Source organism: Antechinus flavipes, chromosome 2 (genome assembly GCF_016432865.1).
Source record: "Antechinus flavipes isolate AdamAnt ecotype Samford, QLD, Australia chromosome 2, AdamAnt_v2, whole genome shotgun sequence".
In the NCBI taxonomy this organism is placed as follows: Eukaryota; Metazoa; Chordata; class Mammalia; order Dasyuromorphia; family Dasyuridae; genus Antechinus; species Antechinus flavipes.
Genome location: NC_067399.1, coordinates 231,918,765 through 231,937,636, shown reverse-complemented (window position 1 = coordinate 231,937,636; position 18,872 = coordinate 231,918,765). Strand labels below are relative to the sequence as shown.

The 18,872-nt window shown below is 40.0% G+C and overlaps 1 protein-coding gene across 1 annotated transcript in view; it reads right to left on the bottom strand.

Moving 5' to 3' along the window:
- The window catches only part of RIMS4 (regulating synaptic membrane exocytosis 4), a 61,529-nt gene that overhangs the window by 25,389 nt on the left and 17,268 nt on the right, over positions 1–18,872 (bottom strand). Inside the window, exon 2 of the mRNA XM_051976495.1 lies at positions 2,074–2,215. Within this exon, the coding sequence (XP_051832455.1) occupies positions 2,074–2,215 (142 nt within the window). The remainder of the gene's footprint in view (positions 1–2,073; positions 2,216–18,872) is intronic.

The window sequence follows — 18,872 nt, the reverse complement described above, 5'->3', positions numbered from 1 at the left end:
ATCACGAGGGATAACTGCATGGCATAGTGGATAGAGTGCTAGGCTTGGAGTCATCTTCCTGAATTCAAATCCAGCCTCAGACACTAGCTGTGTGACCCTGGGCATGTTTGCCTCAGTTTTTTATTTGTAAAATGAACTGGAGAAGAAAATGGCAAACCACTCCGTATGCTTTGCTGAGGAAATCCCAAATGAGGTCATGAAGATTCAAGACATGATCAAACAACAACAATAGGTATTATAAAATACTTTGTGCTATAAGAAATGACAAAAGGAATTAATGAAAAGTAAAGCCAGCAGAGTGAGAAGAACAATTTATCCAACAACAGCAACATCATGAAGACAAATAACTTTGAAAAAACTCAAGAATGCTAGTCAGGACAGTCAGACAGGATGCTGGAGGAAGTGTGTTGCCCACTTCCTGGCAGAGAAGCAACAGATTCAGGAAGCAAAAGGATACCTTCATTTGGGGACGTTGACAATGTGGGAATTTGTCTTTGCTTGAGAGTTTGTTTTTTTTCCTATTTTCCTTTTAAATTTGGGTTGGGTAGGAGGAAAAGAGAAAAATAAATGCTTGTTAATAGAAAGTAGAAAAAATGTCTCTGGAGGGACAAAAACCATGCCAGAAATCCTTGGGAAGAAGGTACATTCATTTTAAATAGTGCTTAGAGTCTGATAAAGTAGAAAAAATGTTGAATTTGGAGACTGTGTGTTTGGTTTAAATCTTAAGAGTATTAGAGATCATCAAATGTAAGCCTTTCCCTTTGTGGGTAAAGAAACTGAGTTTTCAGAGAAGTTAAGTGACTTATTCAAGGACACAAAGGTAGGATGTAGCAGAGCCAGGAGTATGTCTTAAATAAAGGGTACAGCTGGGATTGAACCCAGGTTCTCTAATTACCAATACAATGTTCTCTCACTTCAAAATCCTTCTGAGCCCCATGAGGCCAGTTTTTACAGGGGCAGCTAGTAACGTTTGACTGAACAAATATTATTAAGCACTTTCTATAGGCACAGAGGTGAAGTGCTAGGAAGAAAAAAGACAAAAATCAAACCATTCTTGCCCTCAGTAAACTTTTACTGAGATGCATATCTCAGTGTCTATATGTCTATAGATAAGAAAATGCAAAACAGATGCTAAACAATTTTAAGTGGGGACACCCAAACAAATACAGATTCAGGAACAGCCTCTTCTTAGCTTGAATTGAACCTGAAACCTGAAAGGTAGGTTGGGATTCCAAGAGAAAGAGGAAAGGGAGGATACATTCCTGGAGTAGGGGATAACCTGTGCAGAGACACAAAGATGGGAGATATGTATAAGGTCAGTTGGTTGAAAAGTACAATATATGAGAGGGCATGATGTGAAAACTGTGGAAAGATGAGCGGGAGGAAGAATGTGAAGGGCTTTAATTGAAAATAAGAGAGTTTGAATTTTATCCTATAGAAGGAAGAGGGAAACACGATATTGCCACAATCAGACCTGGGTTTTAGGAATATCAAATTGATAGGTATGTAGAAAATGGGTTGGAGAGGAAAAAGACTGGATACAGAGAGGCTAGATGAAAGATGATGAGAATCTGAATTGGGTTGGTAGTTGAACAAGGAGCAAGAAGTGGATGGATGTGAAAGATGCTAAGGAAAAATAAGTAAGTCTGGAAGAAGGGTAAGTTTTGGGGAAAGAATGAATTCTGGAATGGACTAACTGAGATGGAAATTACAAGAAAGAGATCCAATGGGTAATTAGTGATATAAGATTAGAGTTTAGGATAAAGATGTGACCTATATATGTAGATTTGTGAGTCATTTACATGGAGATGACAATTAACCCAAAGGACTTGGTGAAATGGTGAAAATAACTAGGAAAAAGGGGGAAGAGAAAAAGAGGAGAGAGGAAGAGAAAGGAGAGGGGAGATAAAGAGAGATTGAAAAAGAGAGGAGGAGAGAGTGAGATATGAAAGGAGAGGAAATAAAAGGAGAGGGGAGAGAATCTATAGAAAGAAAAGAGAGTTTAGGACAGAATTTTCTTAAGTGATTGAGGCTTTGAACACCAGGTCTTTGGTCTTTGAGCCTTCCACTCACTTGCCCTCAGAGCCATAGCTGTTCATGCTGTCCTCAATGGATTCATGGCTGGCTTGACGCAAAGTCCGGCTGGGCATCTCCACGGCCAGGCCAGTCTCTGTGCTTCGTTGGATGGCTCCTTTTAGTCTCCGGCCATCTCCATCTATGAAAGCAAATGAAAGACAGGAAGGCATAAATACACAGGGGGAGAAGAAAACTATGGTACGTTCTCATTAGTCTCTCACCCATACATTGTTTAAAGAACAGCCTAAGCCTATAGTTTCATGTAATATCAAGTAAAAAGGGGTTTCAGAGATCAGCTATTCTGACTCCTTCATGGGATCAGCGAGGTGGCTCAGAGAATAGTGCCAGACTTGGAGTTAGGAAGACATAAATTCAAGTTCTGCCTCAGGCATTTACTAGTTGTATCACTTATTCTTTCTCAGTATCAGTTTCCTCATATGTAAAATGAGGATGAAATTAGTACCTATCTCATAATGTTGTGAGGAATATATGAGATATGTATGCACATAATTTACAAATATTGTATGATACCTTGCAAACCTAAAAGTGTTATATAAATGTTGGCTACTTTTATTTTATGGAGGAAAAATCTGAGGTTCAGAGGTTAAGTTTGATCAAGGTTATAGAAGCAATGAGAAGCAGAAGTGGAATTTGAATCCAAGTCATGTGACTTAAATCCCCATACTCATTCTACTAGACTTTACTGCCCTTAAGAATCCAACTGGATTGAGACCTCTACCCATCACTTACTAGTCATGGGATATTGACTAAATCACCTTGAACATCAGTTTCCTCCTGTAAAGTAAATGATAATACTTGCATTATTCAACTCATAGTGTGAGGAAAGTGAGACCATGTAAACCTCATGGAAGTGACATCCCCCTCAATCACTGTTTCATCTGTATGACTTTTAAAGGCTTCCATAAAAGATTAACATGAACTGATACAATGTAAAATGAGCAGAACCAGGACAAGATAACATTGTACATAGTAACAGTAATATTGTACAATGATCAGCTGTGAATGACTTAACTCTTCTCAGCAAAATCTAAAAAATTTTTGAAAGATTCATGATGGAAAATGCTGTTCACCTTCAAAGAAGGAACTGATGGAGCTAAATGCAGATAGAAGCATGTTTTTTCCTTATTTTCTATGTATTTCTTGAATTTTTGTTTTATAAATGTATTTTATTTTATAAAATGATTAACATGGAAATACATTTTGCTAGAGTATACATATATACTCTATATCAAGTTGCTTGCTTCTTCAATGGAAGAGGTGGAGAAGAAAAGAGGGAGAAAATTTAGAACTAAAAAAAAATTTTAATGAATGTTATTTTTTTTTTATATGTAATTGGGGAGAGAATAAAATATTAAATGTAAAACCTTCCATAACTTGACTCTTCCTACCTTCACAGTCTTCTTACTCCTTACACTTCATCCCATTCCCCACATATTGTGTCCAATCTAATGACAATGACTTTCTGGCTGGTCCTTGGAGAACACTTCATTTCTTGACTCCACACTTTCACTGACTTTCTCTTATGTCTTTCTCACCTTGTCTCCAATGCTTGGCTTCTCTGGCTTCCTTCAAGTCCCAACTATAATCCCATCTTCTACTGATCCCCTTAATTCTAGTGTCTTCCCTTTGTTGATTATCTCCAAATTATCTCCTAAGCATCTTGTTTGAACATAGTTGTTTGTATATTGTCTTGTTCATTTGACTGTAAGCTCTTTGAGAGCAAGGATTGGTTGGGTTTTTTTAATCTTTGTGTCCCCATGCTTAGTAACAGTCAGTTCCTAGCAATAATAGATACTTAATAAATATTTGTTGACTGAAACAAAAAAAAAGTATATAAATGTAAGCAGTTTATTGCCCCCATCTGAAGTAGACCTTGCATTGACATCCTGGAGAAAGACATTTAGAATTTTTTCTAGTGTTTCTCTATGCCTTATTGATTTTTCCTTCTCCCAGTCCCAGGTACCCAAGCTTCAGATAGCTCCCCTTCAAATAAAAAAGTTAATTGTCTCTTAAAGACGCTATCTACTAGACAAGCACTAATTAAGTGAAGAAACTAGTCTCTGATGCTGGTCCAGGAGACATATCTTCATCTTCAGATAATAGAAGAGCTCTCATAGAAGGGACAGACTTATTCTGTCTGGCCCCCACAAGTAGAATTAGGAACAAAGGAACAAAAATGTGGGGTTTAGCCCACTATAAAGGAGAACTTTCTAACAATGAGAGGGGTCCAACAATGTAAGGAAATTCTGGGCAAACAATGAATGAGCTCCTGGTTTCCAGGAGGAGTTCAATAAAGGCATATTCACAGAGTGACCGACGGACTCTCTCTCTCTTTCTCTTTCTCTCTGTCTCTCTCTGTTTTTCTGTGTCTCTCTGTTTCTCTGTCTCTCTGTCTCTTTGTCTCTTTCTGTCTCTGTCTCTTTCTGTCTTTCTGTGTCTCTCTGTCTCTGTTTCTCTCTCTCTCTCTCTCTGTCTTTCTGTGTCTCTCTGTTTCTCTATTTCTCTCTCTCTCTCTCTCTCTTTCACACACACACACACACACACACACACACACACAGATATAAAGATACATACACTCAGAAATAGATAGGAGGCAAAAAGACAAGCCCAGGCATGTGAAGATGTGCAGATAAATACAGAGACACAAAAACAATTGTGTCAAAGATACACAAATGTACAGAGATAGTTACATACTGAGAGGCACATAAAGGTACACACAGACAGAAAGACACACATATATATGGACATAGACAAAGAGTCAGATGTACCCATATGCAGGCAAACAGAAAGCTACACACAGGCAGACAGAAAACAGACCCCCCTACATATACAGATATACACGAAGGCAGAAACACATACAGGCTGGAGACAGAAAGACCTGAGTTCAAATATGGCTTCAGACACCAGCTGTATGATTCTAGGCAAGTCACTTAACCATATTTGCCTCAGTTTCCTCATCTGTAAAATAAGCTGGGGAAGAAAATGGCACACCAGTCCAGTATCTTTGTCAAGAAAACTCCAAATACAGCAAGAAGAGTTAGATACAACTGAAAAATGACTGAATAACAGAAACAAAACATACAGATAGATTGATACAGGAAAAGTCATGTCCACAGATACATATATACACCAGTGGGCAGCTGCCCAGAGAGAAAAGCACACAGAGCTACACACAATTACTGACCTGAACAAAGGAAGACAGACAAAAGCCCCTGCAGAGAAAGACAAACAGAAGATTTCCTCCTGCCCTCTGCCAGGCAAACACAGAAACCCGTGCACAGACTCAGACACAGATGCCCACTGGAATTGAATCACACAGACCAGAAAGTCTACACAGAAAAAGAGAGACCCACATAAGCACACATAGATATGACACAGAAAGAGATACAGAAATAGAACCAGAGACCTATATACGGCCCCATCACAGGGATGCAGCAACACAAAAGTTATCTCCTTGTAGACATGGAAGACACACACACACACACACACACACACAGATAAAAATAACAACAATAGCTACAAAATAAATAGCATTTACATAGAGCCTACCATATATGTCAGGCCCTGCACTTTACAATTATTAACTCATTTGATCCTCACAACAACCCTCGCGGTAGGGGGGGGGGAGAGGAGGATGCTACTATTATATTCATTTTGCCAATAAGAGAACTAAGGCAAATAGGTTAAGTGGCTTGTTCTAGGTCACCCAGCTAGTCAGTATCTAAGGTGGATTTGAACTTACTTCCCGATTGCTGTCCCACTACTCATTTACTGCATCACCAGGCTGTCCCTTATAGATACACACAAATAGAAACAAACACAGACACAAATGGAAACAGATACAATGAGCATCTCAGACACAGTCCCAAAAAACTCTATGTCTCTGTTTGTCGATCTATTTCTGTCTTTCTGTCTCTGTCTCTCTATTTCTGTCTGTCTCTGTCTTTGCTTCTCTGTTTCTGTGTGTGTCTATGTCTATCTGTCTCTTTCTCTGTGTCTCCCTGTTTCTCTCTCTGTCTAGGTCTGTGTGTATTTCTTTGTCTCTCTGTGTCCCTCTCTGTCCCTCTGTCTCTGTCCCTTTATGTTTGTCTCTCTCTGTGTGACTTTCTCCTACTCTGTTTCCCTGTCTCTCTCTGTATCTGTTTCTCTGTCTCTGGCTCTGTTTTTGCATCTCTGTCTCTTTCTGTGTCTCTGTCTCTCTGTGTGTGTCTCTCTCTGTTTCTCTCCCTGTCTAGGTCTGTGTGTGTGTCTGTCTATCTGTTGGTATCTGTCTGTCTCTCTGTCTCTGTTTCTGCCTCTCTGTCTCTGTGTCTCTCTCTGTCTAGGTCTTTGTGTGTGTGTCTATTGATATCTGTTTATCTCTCTGTCTGTGTCCATTTCTCTCTCTGTCTCTTTCTCTCTCTGTATATCTCTTTTTTCTGTCTTTATTTCTCTGTTTCTCTTTTTCTATCTTTCTGTTTCTCATCTCATCTATGAATCTGTTTCTTTGTCTCCCTGTCTGTTTTTATCTCTGTCTCTGTGTCCCTCTCTCTGTCTCTCTGTCCCTGTCTCTATTTCTGTCTGTCTCTATCTCATCTCTCTCTCTCTCTCTCTCTCTCTCTCTCTCTCTCTCTCTCTCTCTCTCTCTCTCTCTCTCTGTCTCTCTCGTCCTTCATTAGGGGGCAAATCCCTGCTTTGAAAATTTACCCTCTCACCATCCCCACTCCCTCCCACCCTGCCATTTTGCAGAGCTAAGCAAGATTTCTTTCTTTCTCTCTTTCTTCCCACCAGGACCTGACACATTTTTCCAGGAAGAGAAAAACTGGAATAATGACAAATAACTGCTTGAAGCTGGAGCTGAGAGGGCACTTCTGTGACTGTCTTTGATTGTGGTGGGAGGGGGGCTCTTGTACTTGATGATGTGAGCAAGGGAATTGGATCCCCAGGAAGTCAAGATGCAGGAGGAGCCTCAGAGATGGCTAGAATGGAAAGGACCTTCAATATTCAATCATCTAATACTACCTTATTATTCTGCAGAAGAGGAAACTGAGATAAACAGGCATGAGTGGCAGAACTGCTCTTAACCCCAAATCCAGCTTTTGGTTCACTGTCCCTCATTGTCTTGCCACTAAACACAAGAGAAACTTAGAGTAAGCTAAAGTTCTTTCTTCTCCCCTTGCAATGTCTGTATGATGCTGTGGCAAACAAAAGGGACTGGGGTGAGGAACCAGGCACAGGTAAAGACCCTTAGGGGATGGAGAAGTGGCTTATAAGGGCAGCCAAATCAGGCCTTATGCATTAAAGAAAGTAAAAGTGTAATGAATGGCCATTTGGGGAGTAATAGGAAGGTGCCTCTCCTCTCTAACTTATGTTTGAAATTCCCCTTTTAATTCTTCATTCTTCTGGCCAAGATTTGATTCTCTGTTATGATACAAAGACCTCAAAAAGGGGGTTATCAGTCATGTACACGAGTGTAAGTTTATCTGGGTTTTCTGAGAGGTTTTGATAGGACAGGGAACTGCAAGAGCTGGATTTGGGGTGAAGGGTAGTTTTGGAGAGTACAGATTTCACAATTTTGCCTAACAGAGAAGGAAACTAGGGCCACAAAGGCTCAAATCAGAATCATAGAACTTTAGAGATGACCTAATTGAAACCTCTCATTTTACCGAGAAGGAAACTGAAGTCCAAAAAGGGCCTCTCATTATATCCCACACTTCTCTGAACTTCAAGATCCAGGATCCTTAGATACAGTATTGTCATCTGGATAGATAGATGTCCCATCCCCTTACCCCACAGTCCAGATCCCAGAGAATGAGATAATAATAGCTATCATTTATGTAGTACCATATGAGATAGGCAGTGCTAAGCATTTTTTATCCTCATTTTATAGCTGTGTAAACTGAGTCTCAACAGAAAAAAGTGACTTCCCTTATTCCACTTAGGAAAGGGAAAATTTGGGCCTCCAATAAACACCTTTTAATTCCAAACCCAGAATTCTTTCTAGTACATCATGCCGCCACGTGTCCATGTCAAGTTAAGGATTTTTGTTTGGCTGTTATTAGGGTTGGGTCCAGGCCCGAAGAGGAAGGGAAATGACCAACCCCTGCTGCCTCTTTCCTCCAGTCCATGATCCTCTCAGCATTTCAGAGACAAAACCTTTCAGAGGCTCTGCTGCTTCTCTTCTCCTCCCCACCAGCTCATCACTCCCAGCCTTTGCTATTTCCAGCTGCTCCCGCCCTCACACGCCTCCCCCAGGCTCCTGCCCGCACTGGCTCTGACCCAGCCCTGGATGCTTTGGCCTGGGTGGAAGTAGCCCTCCCCCATCCCAATGGCCTCCCTCTCGTGAGAGTCATGGCCCGACTCCCCAGTTTTAGATTCCTCGGTCTTAAGATCAAAAAAACTTCTCATGTCCATGGGTCGTCACAGAATGTTAGCGAGGGAAGGGGCCTAACTGGTATAACTCCTTCCTTGCCAGAAGAGGAAAGTGAGATCCAAAGAGATTAACTACCCACCTCCTTCCCCCCACCAAAGTGAATGGAGTCAGGACTAGAACCCAGACCTCCTGAGCCCCACTGTGATGCTCTGTACCATACCTGCCTCTGAGCATCCCGAGTAAGATGTAGCCTGCTTCCTGGTCCTCTCACCTTGTTGTTTTGGCTCCTTCTCCTTGGGAATGGCAAGAATTGAATCTGGGTCTGGCCACAGCTGTTGCCTCCATTGAAATTAATTAATATTGACAAAATTGGGGCTGGTGATTAACTGAGGGGCCAAGTGGACGGCCAAGCATCGAAGTTAACTTAATGGGGTGGAGGGAGGACAATCTACTCCTGGGGCCTTGCTGGGTCCAGATCAATTCAATCTGCCTGGCTGAGGCACATGGCCTCCTTTGCTCTCACACCTTTCCTACTCCCAGACTGCCTTGAAAGAAGTGATGTAGATAGAGGCCTGCATCCCCGAGAGAGCAAAATTGCTTTAGATTGTTCCAATATAGATTCTTCTCTGCTATATGAGCTATAAATCATCAGAGGCATGAAGCACTAGTTGTGAATCCAGCTCGCCTAGAAGAAGATTTTTCTTTGAAGCGGATTTTTGTAAGGAGAGAACATGGTGAAAAGCACCCTGGCTTTGTAGTCAGAGGACTTAGACTTAACCATCATTTCTACCTGTGTGATCTTGGGCAATTCATTGCCAAACCACCCCACTCAACCTCAATATCCTTCTCTGTTAGAAATGTTGGTAGCTAGTATTTATTAATATATTTATTTTTATTCTTTTTTATTTTATTTTATTTTTCCAAATACATGTAAAGAGATCAATATTCATTTAAATTTTTTTTCAACATTCATTTTTGTAAGACTTTGTGTTCTAAATTTTTCTCCCTCCCTTCCGTACCTTCTCCCTCCCTTCCATACCTTCCCCCTCCCCAAGACAACAAGCAATTTGGTATGTTAAATATGTGGTAGCTCGTATTTATAAAGTACTTAAACATTTGCAAAGTACTTTACCAATATTTCATTGACCCTCAACCATTGAAGGTAGGTGCTATTATGATCCTCATTTTACACATGGGGAAGTTAAATCACTTTGACTAAATTTGAGTCCAGATTTGAACTGTCAAGCCCTGACTTCAGGTCTACCACTCTATCCATACACAAACTATGAGCAACTTTCATTTGCATAGTAATTTATAGTTAAAAAAGCACTTTTCACAATAACCCCATGAGGTAGCTGGTACAAATGCTATTACCCCATTTTTCAGAGAAGGAAACTGATACTTGGAGAGGAAGTGGCTTGTTAAGAGTCAATAGCTTAAAACTGGAAGACACTTCAGAGACACTTCAGAAACAGAACACCCTCTCCAATATATATCATGTCTTACAGACGAGCTTGTAGCCTTTGCTTGAAGACCTTCAATGGCAGAGAGTCCATTACTTCCTGAGGGTGCCCATCCCATTTTTACATTGTTCTAATTGTTCAGAATATTTTTTTTAACAAGAAAAAGAAATCTCTGCAATTTAAACACATTGATTCTAGTTCAGTCCTCTAGGGCTGAGCAAAATGAATGCAATTCCTCTTCCAAGTGACAATCTTCCTTAAGATAAGACAGTTATCACCACCCCCCAGTTGTCTCTTCAGATGAAGTCTTTTCCCCAGTTTTTTTGTCAAAAAGCCCAAGCCTGGGGTCCTCACCTCATCCTACTTAGTCTCCTCTGGATATTGTCCAATGCACCAGTTTCTTTCTTAAAATACAATATCTAGATAGAGACAGTGACTAGATCTGTGATTTCATTGGTCCAAGGAATTCCTGGGTGAGGAAATACTTAGAAATGTTGACCAGCACCTTCTTTGCAATTTAGAGGATTGCCTAGAGCCCCAGTAGCCAGACACACATACAAGATAAACGGGATTAATTTGGTATGACCAATCATTGATGGAATCATACTGTCTTTTTGATCATCACTTTTCCAGACATTCACTAGGCAATCATTAAAATAATATCTTTTACCATTTTGTCATAAATTAAAATGAATCTTCTTGGCTTCTAGCTTGCAGAATGCATTTTCTTCCCTTTTTTGAAACATCTGTTTAGAGAGTCTTCGGAGCTGCCAACAGTACTGAGGGGGATTTATCCATGGTCTCACAGCTTGGACCTATATAAGATGGAACACCAATCTAAGACTCCTGGCTTCCAAGCCAGTGCTCTATCTACTGAAGGATTTTTGCCTCTAGAACAGATCATAATATTTGAGATTAGTCTGCAAGAGGAGGAAACAAGGCAATATCTTTCCAGTCTTATTTAAATGTGCCCTAAGATCACATCAACTTTTGTTGGCTGTCACATCAGATTTTTATCTCATCTTGAATTTGTAGTGATAAAATGCTCCAGATTTTTTAAAAATAAATTCCTATGTTGCCACACCTCCCTATAAAATAGGGATTTGACTTGTTCTGTGGATTTAATTTTTGAGCCCAAGTGTAGAACTTCATATTTAACTTAACTTTGTTGTTCAAATGTTTCAATTGTGTCTGATTCTTTATGAACCTACTTCAGGTTTTCTTAGCAAAAATACTGATGCGGTTGCCTTTTCCTTCTTTAGCTCATTTTATGGAGGAAGAAACTGAGGCAAATAGTCACACAGCTATTAAGAATTTGAGGCCAGATTTGAACTCAGGAAGAGGAGTTTTTGTGGCTTAAGGACTGGTACTCTATCCCCTATGCCATCTGTTGCCCAGCAGCTTAACTTTGCATTTAACTTTTACTGTTAAGTTCCATATTACTCAATTTAGACCAGTATTCTAGCCTGTCAAGATCCTTTTGGATCCTCCTCCACAATCCAGTGCATTAGATATCCCTGCTACCTGAAAATATGATTTTTAAAAAATGCCACAAATTCCTTTACCACACTGATAGAATATTAGCTAGGCCAGCCACAAATGATGCTGAGGGCACTTCTCTAGAGACTTTCTTCCAAGTTGATATCAAACCATAAATGGCTTTTCTTTGTGGCCAGCAATTTAACAAGTTCTAAGTCTATTTGAGTAGAGGAGCATCTAGCTCAGTTATTTCTGTCTTGCCCACAAGAAAAGTAAGAGATACTTCCTCAAATGCTTTGAGATGAACTATGTCCATAGTATTCTTCTGATCTTTCAGCCTAATAATTGTCTAAAAAAAGTGAATAAGATTAACCTGGAATAACCAATTTTTGACAGTCATGTTGGCTCTTGGTGATTATTCATTAGCCAGCCTTTAATAATATATTCTAACATTCTGCCAAAATGAAGCTCCCTGGCTTCTAGTTTCAGAATCCATCTACATCCCTTTTTTTGGAGCATCACACAGCAAGCACATGTCAGAATTGAGACTGGAATCTATTTCCTCCAAGGATAGGATTCTTTCCACTTCATTATGCAGCTTCTACTTATCGCCTGTGTCATCTCGAGCAAGTCAAGCAAGTAGCACCTTGCTGCTCTGACCCTGAGTTTCCCTATTTCTAAAATTAAGACCTTGGATTGGATGGTGCATAATACAAAATGTTTTGAGAATAGACAAGGGAAGGATTAGTCTAGGCAGTCATTACTTGTTTATGAGCACTCACTGGGTACAGAATTTTCAGGGGGTTGTGTGTATCCTATGGCTGGGACAGGAGATTTTTGCCTCTAATCTTGTGTTACCAAAGTAATGTGGTATAATGGAAAGAAGAGAAGATTTGCAGTAAGAGGATCTACATTTGAACTTTGACTCTATTACTTGCTAATATGTGACTTTAGACATTTCCCTTCTCTGGGCTTTAGTTTCCTTACTTGTGAAATTGTGGGGGTGGGGAAGAGGGATGAACTAGATGATATCTAAGTTGCCTTGAAGTTCAAATATTTTGCATTCCAATGGCACATCATGTTCAATACCTTTAAAGAGTTCGGAGTCTGTTTATTGCAAGCAATTGGGAGGTGCTTACCCCTGTCCTCAGTGCTGAATAGAACCAAAAGGAAGCTCATCTTACCTTGTTGTGAGAATGTGGATGGTGAATAAGGACATTCCATAGGACCAGGATCAGATATGTCTTTTGGTTGGCAGAAATGTGGTTTCAAAGAATCAAGAGAAATAACCCAGTGTATTGTCTAGCACTGGAGACTGAAACTGATGAGTCAGGTGAGTTTGGCCAGAGGGACAAGGAGATTATAATGCCTTCTGGATGATGGCTTTCACTGACTTTGGAGCCTTTAGAAAATAATTTCATTTTTCTGAGTCTCAGTTTGTTTATCTGTAAAATGGGAATAATAATCCTCGAATAATAATCATGTATACACATACACAATTCTATTCACAGGATTGTTGTGAGTGGAAAAATTTGTAAAGTGCTATAGAAATGAGTTTGGCAGGGGGCTGTTTTGGCACAGGACTAGATTCCTGCCAGCCAAAACATCTTCCTGAAGCCCAGAAGGAAAAAGACTGGAAGTAAATGTTGTAAAAGAATCATCTGTTTGGGCTAAAGAAACCATGTGAATTCAGTCCCAGACTGGTTAAGTTCTCAAGGTCCAAACTGTCAAGGATCACAAGAACACAAGTAATAGAAGGATCCCTGAGCTAGATGTCAGGACACTTGGACTCTTCCCCAGATCAAAGGCTTTTAGATATAGAAATGGAAGAGTATTTAGAAATCATAAAGCCCAAATCCTCCCATTCTACAGATAAGGAAACCAAGGTCTTGAACAATATGGGCTTTAGCTTTCCCATTTGTAAAATTAAGGACATAAATCTTTAATTTATCTCTTCTAGCTCTGTAATTCTCTGATTCTGAGGGCATTATGTATTCATGAATACACATGTGTGTATAAAGTGATATAGCTACATGGCATAATGGACAGAACGTTGGGCTTAGAGTCAAGAAGATCCAAATTCAAATAGTGCTTCAATTACTTACTAGCCACATGATCCTTGGCAAGTCACTTATAGTCTCTCACTCAGTTTTCTTAATCTGCAAATTGGGGATAATAATAGCACCTATCTTGCAGGGTTTGGGGAAGAATCAAATAAGGTAATATGCTAAATGCTTTGCAAATCTTAAAGTATGTTGCAAAAGTTAGCTATTATAAACAAAGATAAAATAACCTCATGGAAAAAGCCCTGGTCTTGAAATCAAAGAGATCCAGGTTTGAAAACTAGCTCTATCCCTTACTATGCTTCTCTAAGCTCAGTTTCTTTTTCTATAAACTGGGGGAGGGGGAAGGGGGAGAGGAACAAAAGCTTAGTTTCTTCCCTCATAAGACTGTTTTGAGAAAAGTGCTCCATAAAACTGGAAGCCTTTGAGAAACCCAATGAGCTACACACGTGTATGTTGTGTGTCCACATGTTCCGAGGTCCTGTATCACAGCCTCGGGTCCTCCCCAATCCAAAAGATTCCAATTCTCTGCTTTGTTCCTGGGGACCATCTTGGCTTGAACAGAAGAAGCCTCTTGTCAGCTCCCTCCCAGGATAGCCTGGGAAAAGGAACCAGCTGGAATCATCTGGCCGCCTAGTCACAGGGCTCATCAGGAGCCAACATTGCCTCAGATGAGCTGCCCTTGGATGGGGAGGCGGGGAGACAAGTTGCCTGGGAATGGCAGATTCCTGCCCCTTCCACTGGGCTCTCTGAATAGGTCCACACCCATGCTCTTCAGATATTTTATTTGCTGAGAGCTTCCATGGGGGCTTGCTCACCATGTTGTGTGTGTCTCCTGATACTTTTACATGAGAGTTGACATGGTGCAGTGCCCAGCACAACCCTAGTATCTAGAAGGCACTTAATAAATACTTGTTGATTGATAGCAGACAGAGTCATTGACAAGAACCCCAGGTTTCATATTCTGGCTCTTATTTGAGCTGTGTGACTGTGGGTTAGTCATTTTACTTCTATGAAGGTTGATTTCCTTATCCAAAAAATAAAGGAAAACAATACTTGTACCACTGATTTCACTGGCCTTTTGGGAAGAACTTGCTCTTTCTAAACCTTAAAATGCCCAAGAAACATGAGTTATTATTATCAATAGGTGACGTTGTTATGAGAGTGCATGGGACAAAATCATGTTCCTTTTCCATCCACTGGACAAAAGGGCAGTAACCTTCTTCTTCCCCTTCGACTAATTCACAAACATTTTTTAGGAAAGACAATCGCACAACAGCTTTCTCCCCTGTCTCATTCCAGAGTCTTATTCCCATAGACTAGAAGATCTAACCTGATTCTGTCTTTATGAAATATAAACTTACACTTCCTTCTGTTCTGACTTTAGCAGAGAGGGGAAACAGCAGGCTGGTCACTGTCCTCAGTATCTCATCTCTTGGCAAAATGATTGAGTAGAAAGTGCTTTGAGGATAGAAAAGTCAGGAGAGACACAAGTCCTAGTTCCAAATCTGCCCCAAATTTACCCTAAGGATCGTGGACCTCTTAATTTCAGGTTTTGCCAATGCTAATTTTTTTGAGGCTATAGGGTTAAGGGACTTGTCCAAAGTCACACAGGTAATAAGTGTTAAGTGTCTGAGGGCAGATTTTAATTCCAGGCCCATGCTCTATCCACTGTGCCATTTAGCAGCCCCTATATTTTATAACATCATGAAGGATGTTAGAATAGATGACATCTTAGAGCAATTTCTTCTCAAACACTCTGTATTCTAAACTTTCTTTTGGCTCTATTCTATCGTACTTTAGAAACTAATAAGAAATGCTACTTTCTTGTCCACTAACAACAACAAAGGCTGTCATTTTTATAAATTGTATATTTTATCTTATGTGACACAACAATCCATGAAGTAGGTGCTTCATTTGTGAGTGGGGAAACTGAGGCTAGATAGTTTAAATGACTTGGCAAAAGCCACATAAATGGTATATGTGTTAATGTGGTATTTGAATCCAGTCAGCTATTAATACCCTATCCACCATGTTGCATGCTTCGCAGATGCTCAACCCAATCCTTTTACTGATTTCTTCTTAGTGAATCAGATGAACTAGCTCTGGAGAAAGGGATGTGTTTAGAAATGAACTGAATTGGGTTCAGGGAGAGGTGTATTCCTGGGGTTGAGCCATCTCAAAGAAATCTCAGTCTTCCTTTCCTCTTCCCCCACCCCCTCCCCAGCTGAGAAGCCCTAGCTCAATGACAGAGGGGCAGGGCAATGTGCCCTTGTCCTTTTCTCCTGGGTTATTTTTAACTCCAAGGACATGAATCAAATATGAAGGGAGGGACTGTAGCAGGGACAGCTATCTTCGGAAGAAAGGGAAGGGGAAAAAATCAATCTTGAGAAGCATGATGAAGCTAAAACTAACTATTCTCCTTCCTCAGTCTCCTCTTCTCATTCTGCCCCCAGGATTTGTTCATAACCTCTTTCAGACTTGAAAGGGGCTTTTGTTCCACTATCTCCATCTGTTGAAATATCTCCCTTCCTTCAAGAGATAATTTCGGAGCCATATCCTCCATAACGGCTTCCCTGATGTTGTCCTAATCTTCTAGGTAAAAAGGATCTCTCATAAATCTAGATCTCTTCCCTCTGCCTTGTATCTCGCTTCATTGTATGCTTGTCCTTCTCCACATTGGACTGTAACTTCCGGGAGAAGAGAAGTTGGCTTTTTTCTTTGTATACCAAGTGCAAAGAATAGAGCTTTGCACATCGTTGGTGTTTAACAAGTGTTTGATGACAGAATCAGTGAATAGACCAAGTTACCAGGGAACCAGGAGTAAAAGGATTTACTCAATTTTAGGAGCTGGGATGAAATTAATGCAAGAGAGGACTTATTTAGAGTGTGAGGCCTTTCTGTACTATTTTCTCCAGAGTCAGCCTAGCCTAAAAGCCATTTGGAAGAGCCTGTACTTGTTATACTGTTACTGAGTATAGAAGAGGAATGCAAGGACATTAGAATTGACTTTTGGGTGGGGGGATCTGGTATGGTTCTAATGGAGACACAGAAGATTGGAGGGAAAGCTGGGACTGAAAATAGTTGTTCTTCCTGAGATCAAATTCAGAGGGAAAAGGATGTCTTTAGGCAAAGTTATATGACAAAGGATCCCTAAAGCTTACTTGTCTCCTCCAAGGATCCTGGAAAGGAATATCAAGTAGCACTTCTCCCTTTCCCATCAATCATAGTCCAAACCTTATTTTCAAGAAATTCTTTCTTTTATCTCACCTTAGTATAGTTAGCGTGGGAAGGGGAAGATCAATATGGGAGAAGGCTAGTTCAAGAAGGATCATTGATTGAAGGAAGCCTTAAATATTATGTGATTTGGAGGAAAAAGCTCTTTGGCATTTCCTCTTCTCTGGACGTGAATTTCCTCTTTCATAAAATGTAAGGGTTGGATTTGGTGATCTGCAAGGTTACTCCATGATTTTAGGTAGTTAAAAATTCGTTTCCCTAATCAATTCCAAATCTCCCTTTGTAAAATCACCAATCACCCAAACACTGAATCATATTAGTGAAGTTGGGTCCTCATCCTTTCGTTCCCTTCCTCCCTTCCCTCCTCCACGGAATTACTTTTTTGCTGCTGTTCTGAGCCTTAAATTCCTTTCTACCCTTGGTGCTCCAGGTAAACTTGAATTCACCTTTTTATCCTGACCATACCAAGCAGTATAGTTAGGGTGATCTGGATCTGGGAAATCTGGATCACACTTTTGGCTCTTGTTAGCTGTCTGATGTTGAGAAACTCACTGACTTTTCCAGACCTCAATTTCCTCCATTGTAAAATGATGAGGTGGCTTTGGTTGGAGGAGTATCCTGATCTTGACACCACTCACTGAATTACAGAACTCACTTTCTCTACAGAACGTTAAAATGTGTATGTAAAACAAAACAAAACAAAAAAGACCTTTGCTTCTCCTGCTGGTCTGAATCTCTAGTTTGTTGTAAGTTAGTTCTTTCTTACATTGGTACCATTTATTAAGTTTAAAAAATAATTTCTTCCAATTAATAAGCATCTTTTTGTTCTTTTTATCTTCTACCCACAACTCCTCATTGAAAACAAAATAAACAAAATCCTTGCAATAAATAAACATAACCAAGCAAAATAAATTTTCACATAGGCCATGTATAAAAATGTGTGTCTCATTCTACTGGTACCATTTAGAAAAAAGTCTGCTACTATGCATATTCTAATCAACCTACTATTTTCCATGCCTCAAAGAAGGGGCACCTTGACCTGCTCATAATCCATATTATTTCTCCCCCAAACCCTCCCAAGAAAGATGAAAGGATGGAGAGAAAAAGGAAACCGAAGAAGGACAAATTGTAGATGTAGGAGGTGAGGCTGAAGATGGGGATAAATAGACTTTAGACCATGGAGATAGTAATGACCTAGTCTATGTTTTTTTTCTGTTACTTTTCTCCTTAATTACCTAAACAAAATTGTTCTCTAGCTCAGTTCCCTTCTAAACAAAATAAAATACAAAGTTTAAACTAAATAATCTTGAAAATCTAAAAAAAATTCTACATCGCTGCTCAGCAACACCCACCCTAAGATCTATCCAAGAGGAATGATTCCGTATCCCTGAAGGACTCTTAAATGAGAAAAAGGCACTAAATCATCTCCAAGGTCTCCTTCAGTTCTAAATCCAATGGATCCCTCTTTCTCTTTTTGCACTTGTGCTTCTGACATCCCCTGTGACTGGAATGCCTTCCCATCCACTCCAATCAACTGAAGTCATTCTCACATATCCTTTCCTCCAGGAATCCTTCTCTTGACTCTACTAGTTAGTGATACCATCAAAAGAGAACTGCTTCCAGAATCAGTGGAACTTTATTCAAATCTTACCTCAGACATTTGCTACTTGTGTGATCTTGGGCAAGTAATTTCACCTCCATGTGCCAAATAAAGGAGTTACACTTCTGAGATTTCTTCCAACTCAAAATCTGTGACTCTATGATTCTTCATGTAACACTAAGTTTGTGCTTCTCTTCAATTTACTATTACTGGGACTTATGTATGTACCATATAGCCCTATTAGACTATTAGTTTCCTGAGGGCAGGAATCCTATCTTAGTTTCTTTTTCCAGTATCCTGCACATGGGATAGTAAGATTTAGAGCTAGAAGGAATCTTACACGTCATTCTGCCCAATACTCATTTTGTAATTGGGCTAACACTGCTCAGAAAAGGATAAGTATAAGATTCTAAATATGAGTCAGAATTCGAATTCAGGTTTTCTGACTCCAAATTCCTAAATGGGTTATGCGTAGAAAGTATTTACTGAATTGAAGGACCTGTAGATTTGGGGAGTGAAGATGGAAAAGAGGGGATTGAGAGTATGATTTGCTCCATCCCTTCCCCACCTCATCCTTAGAG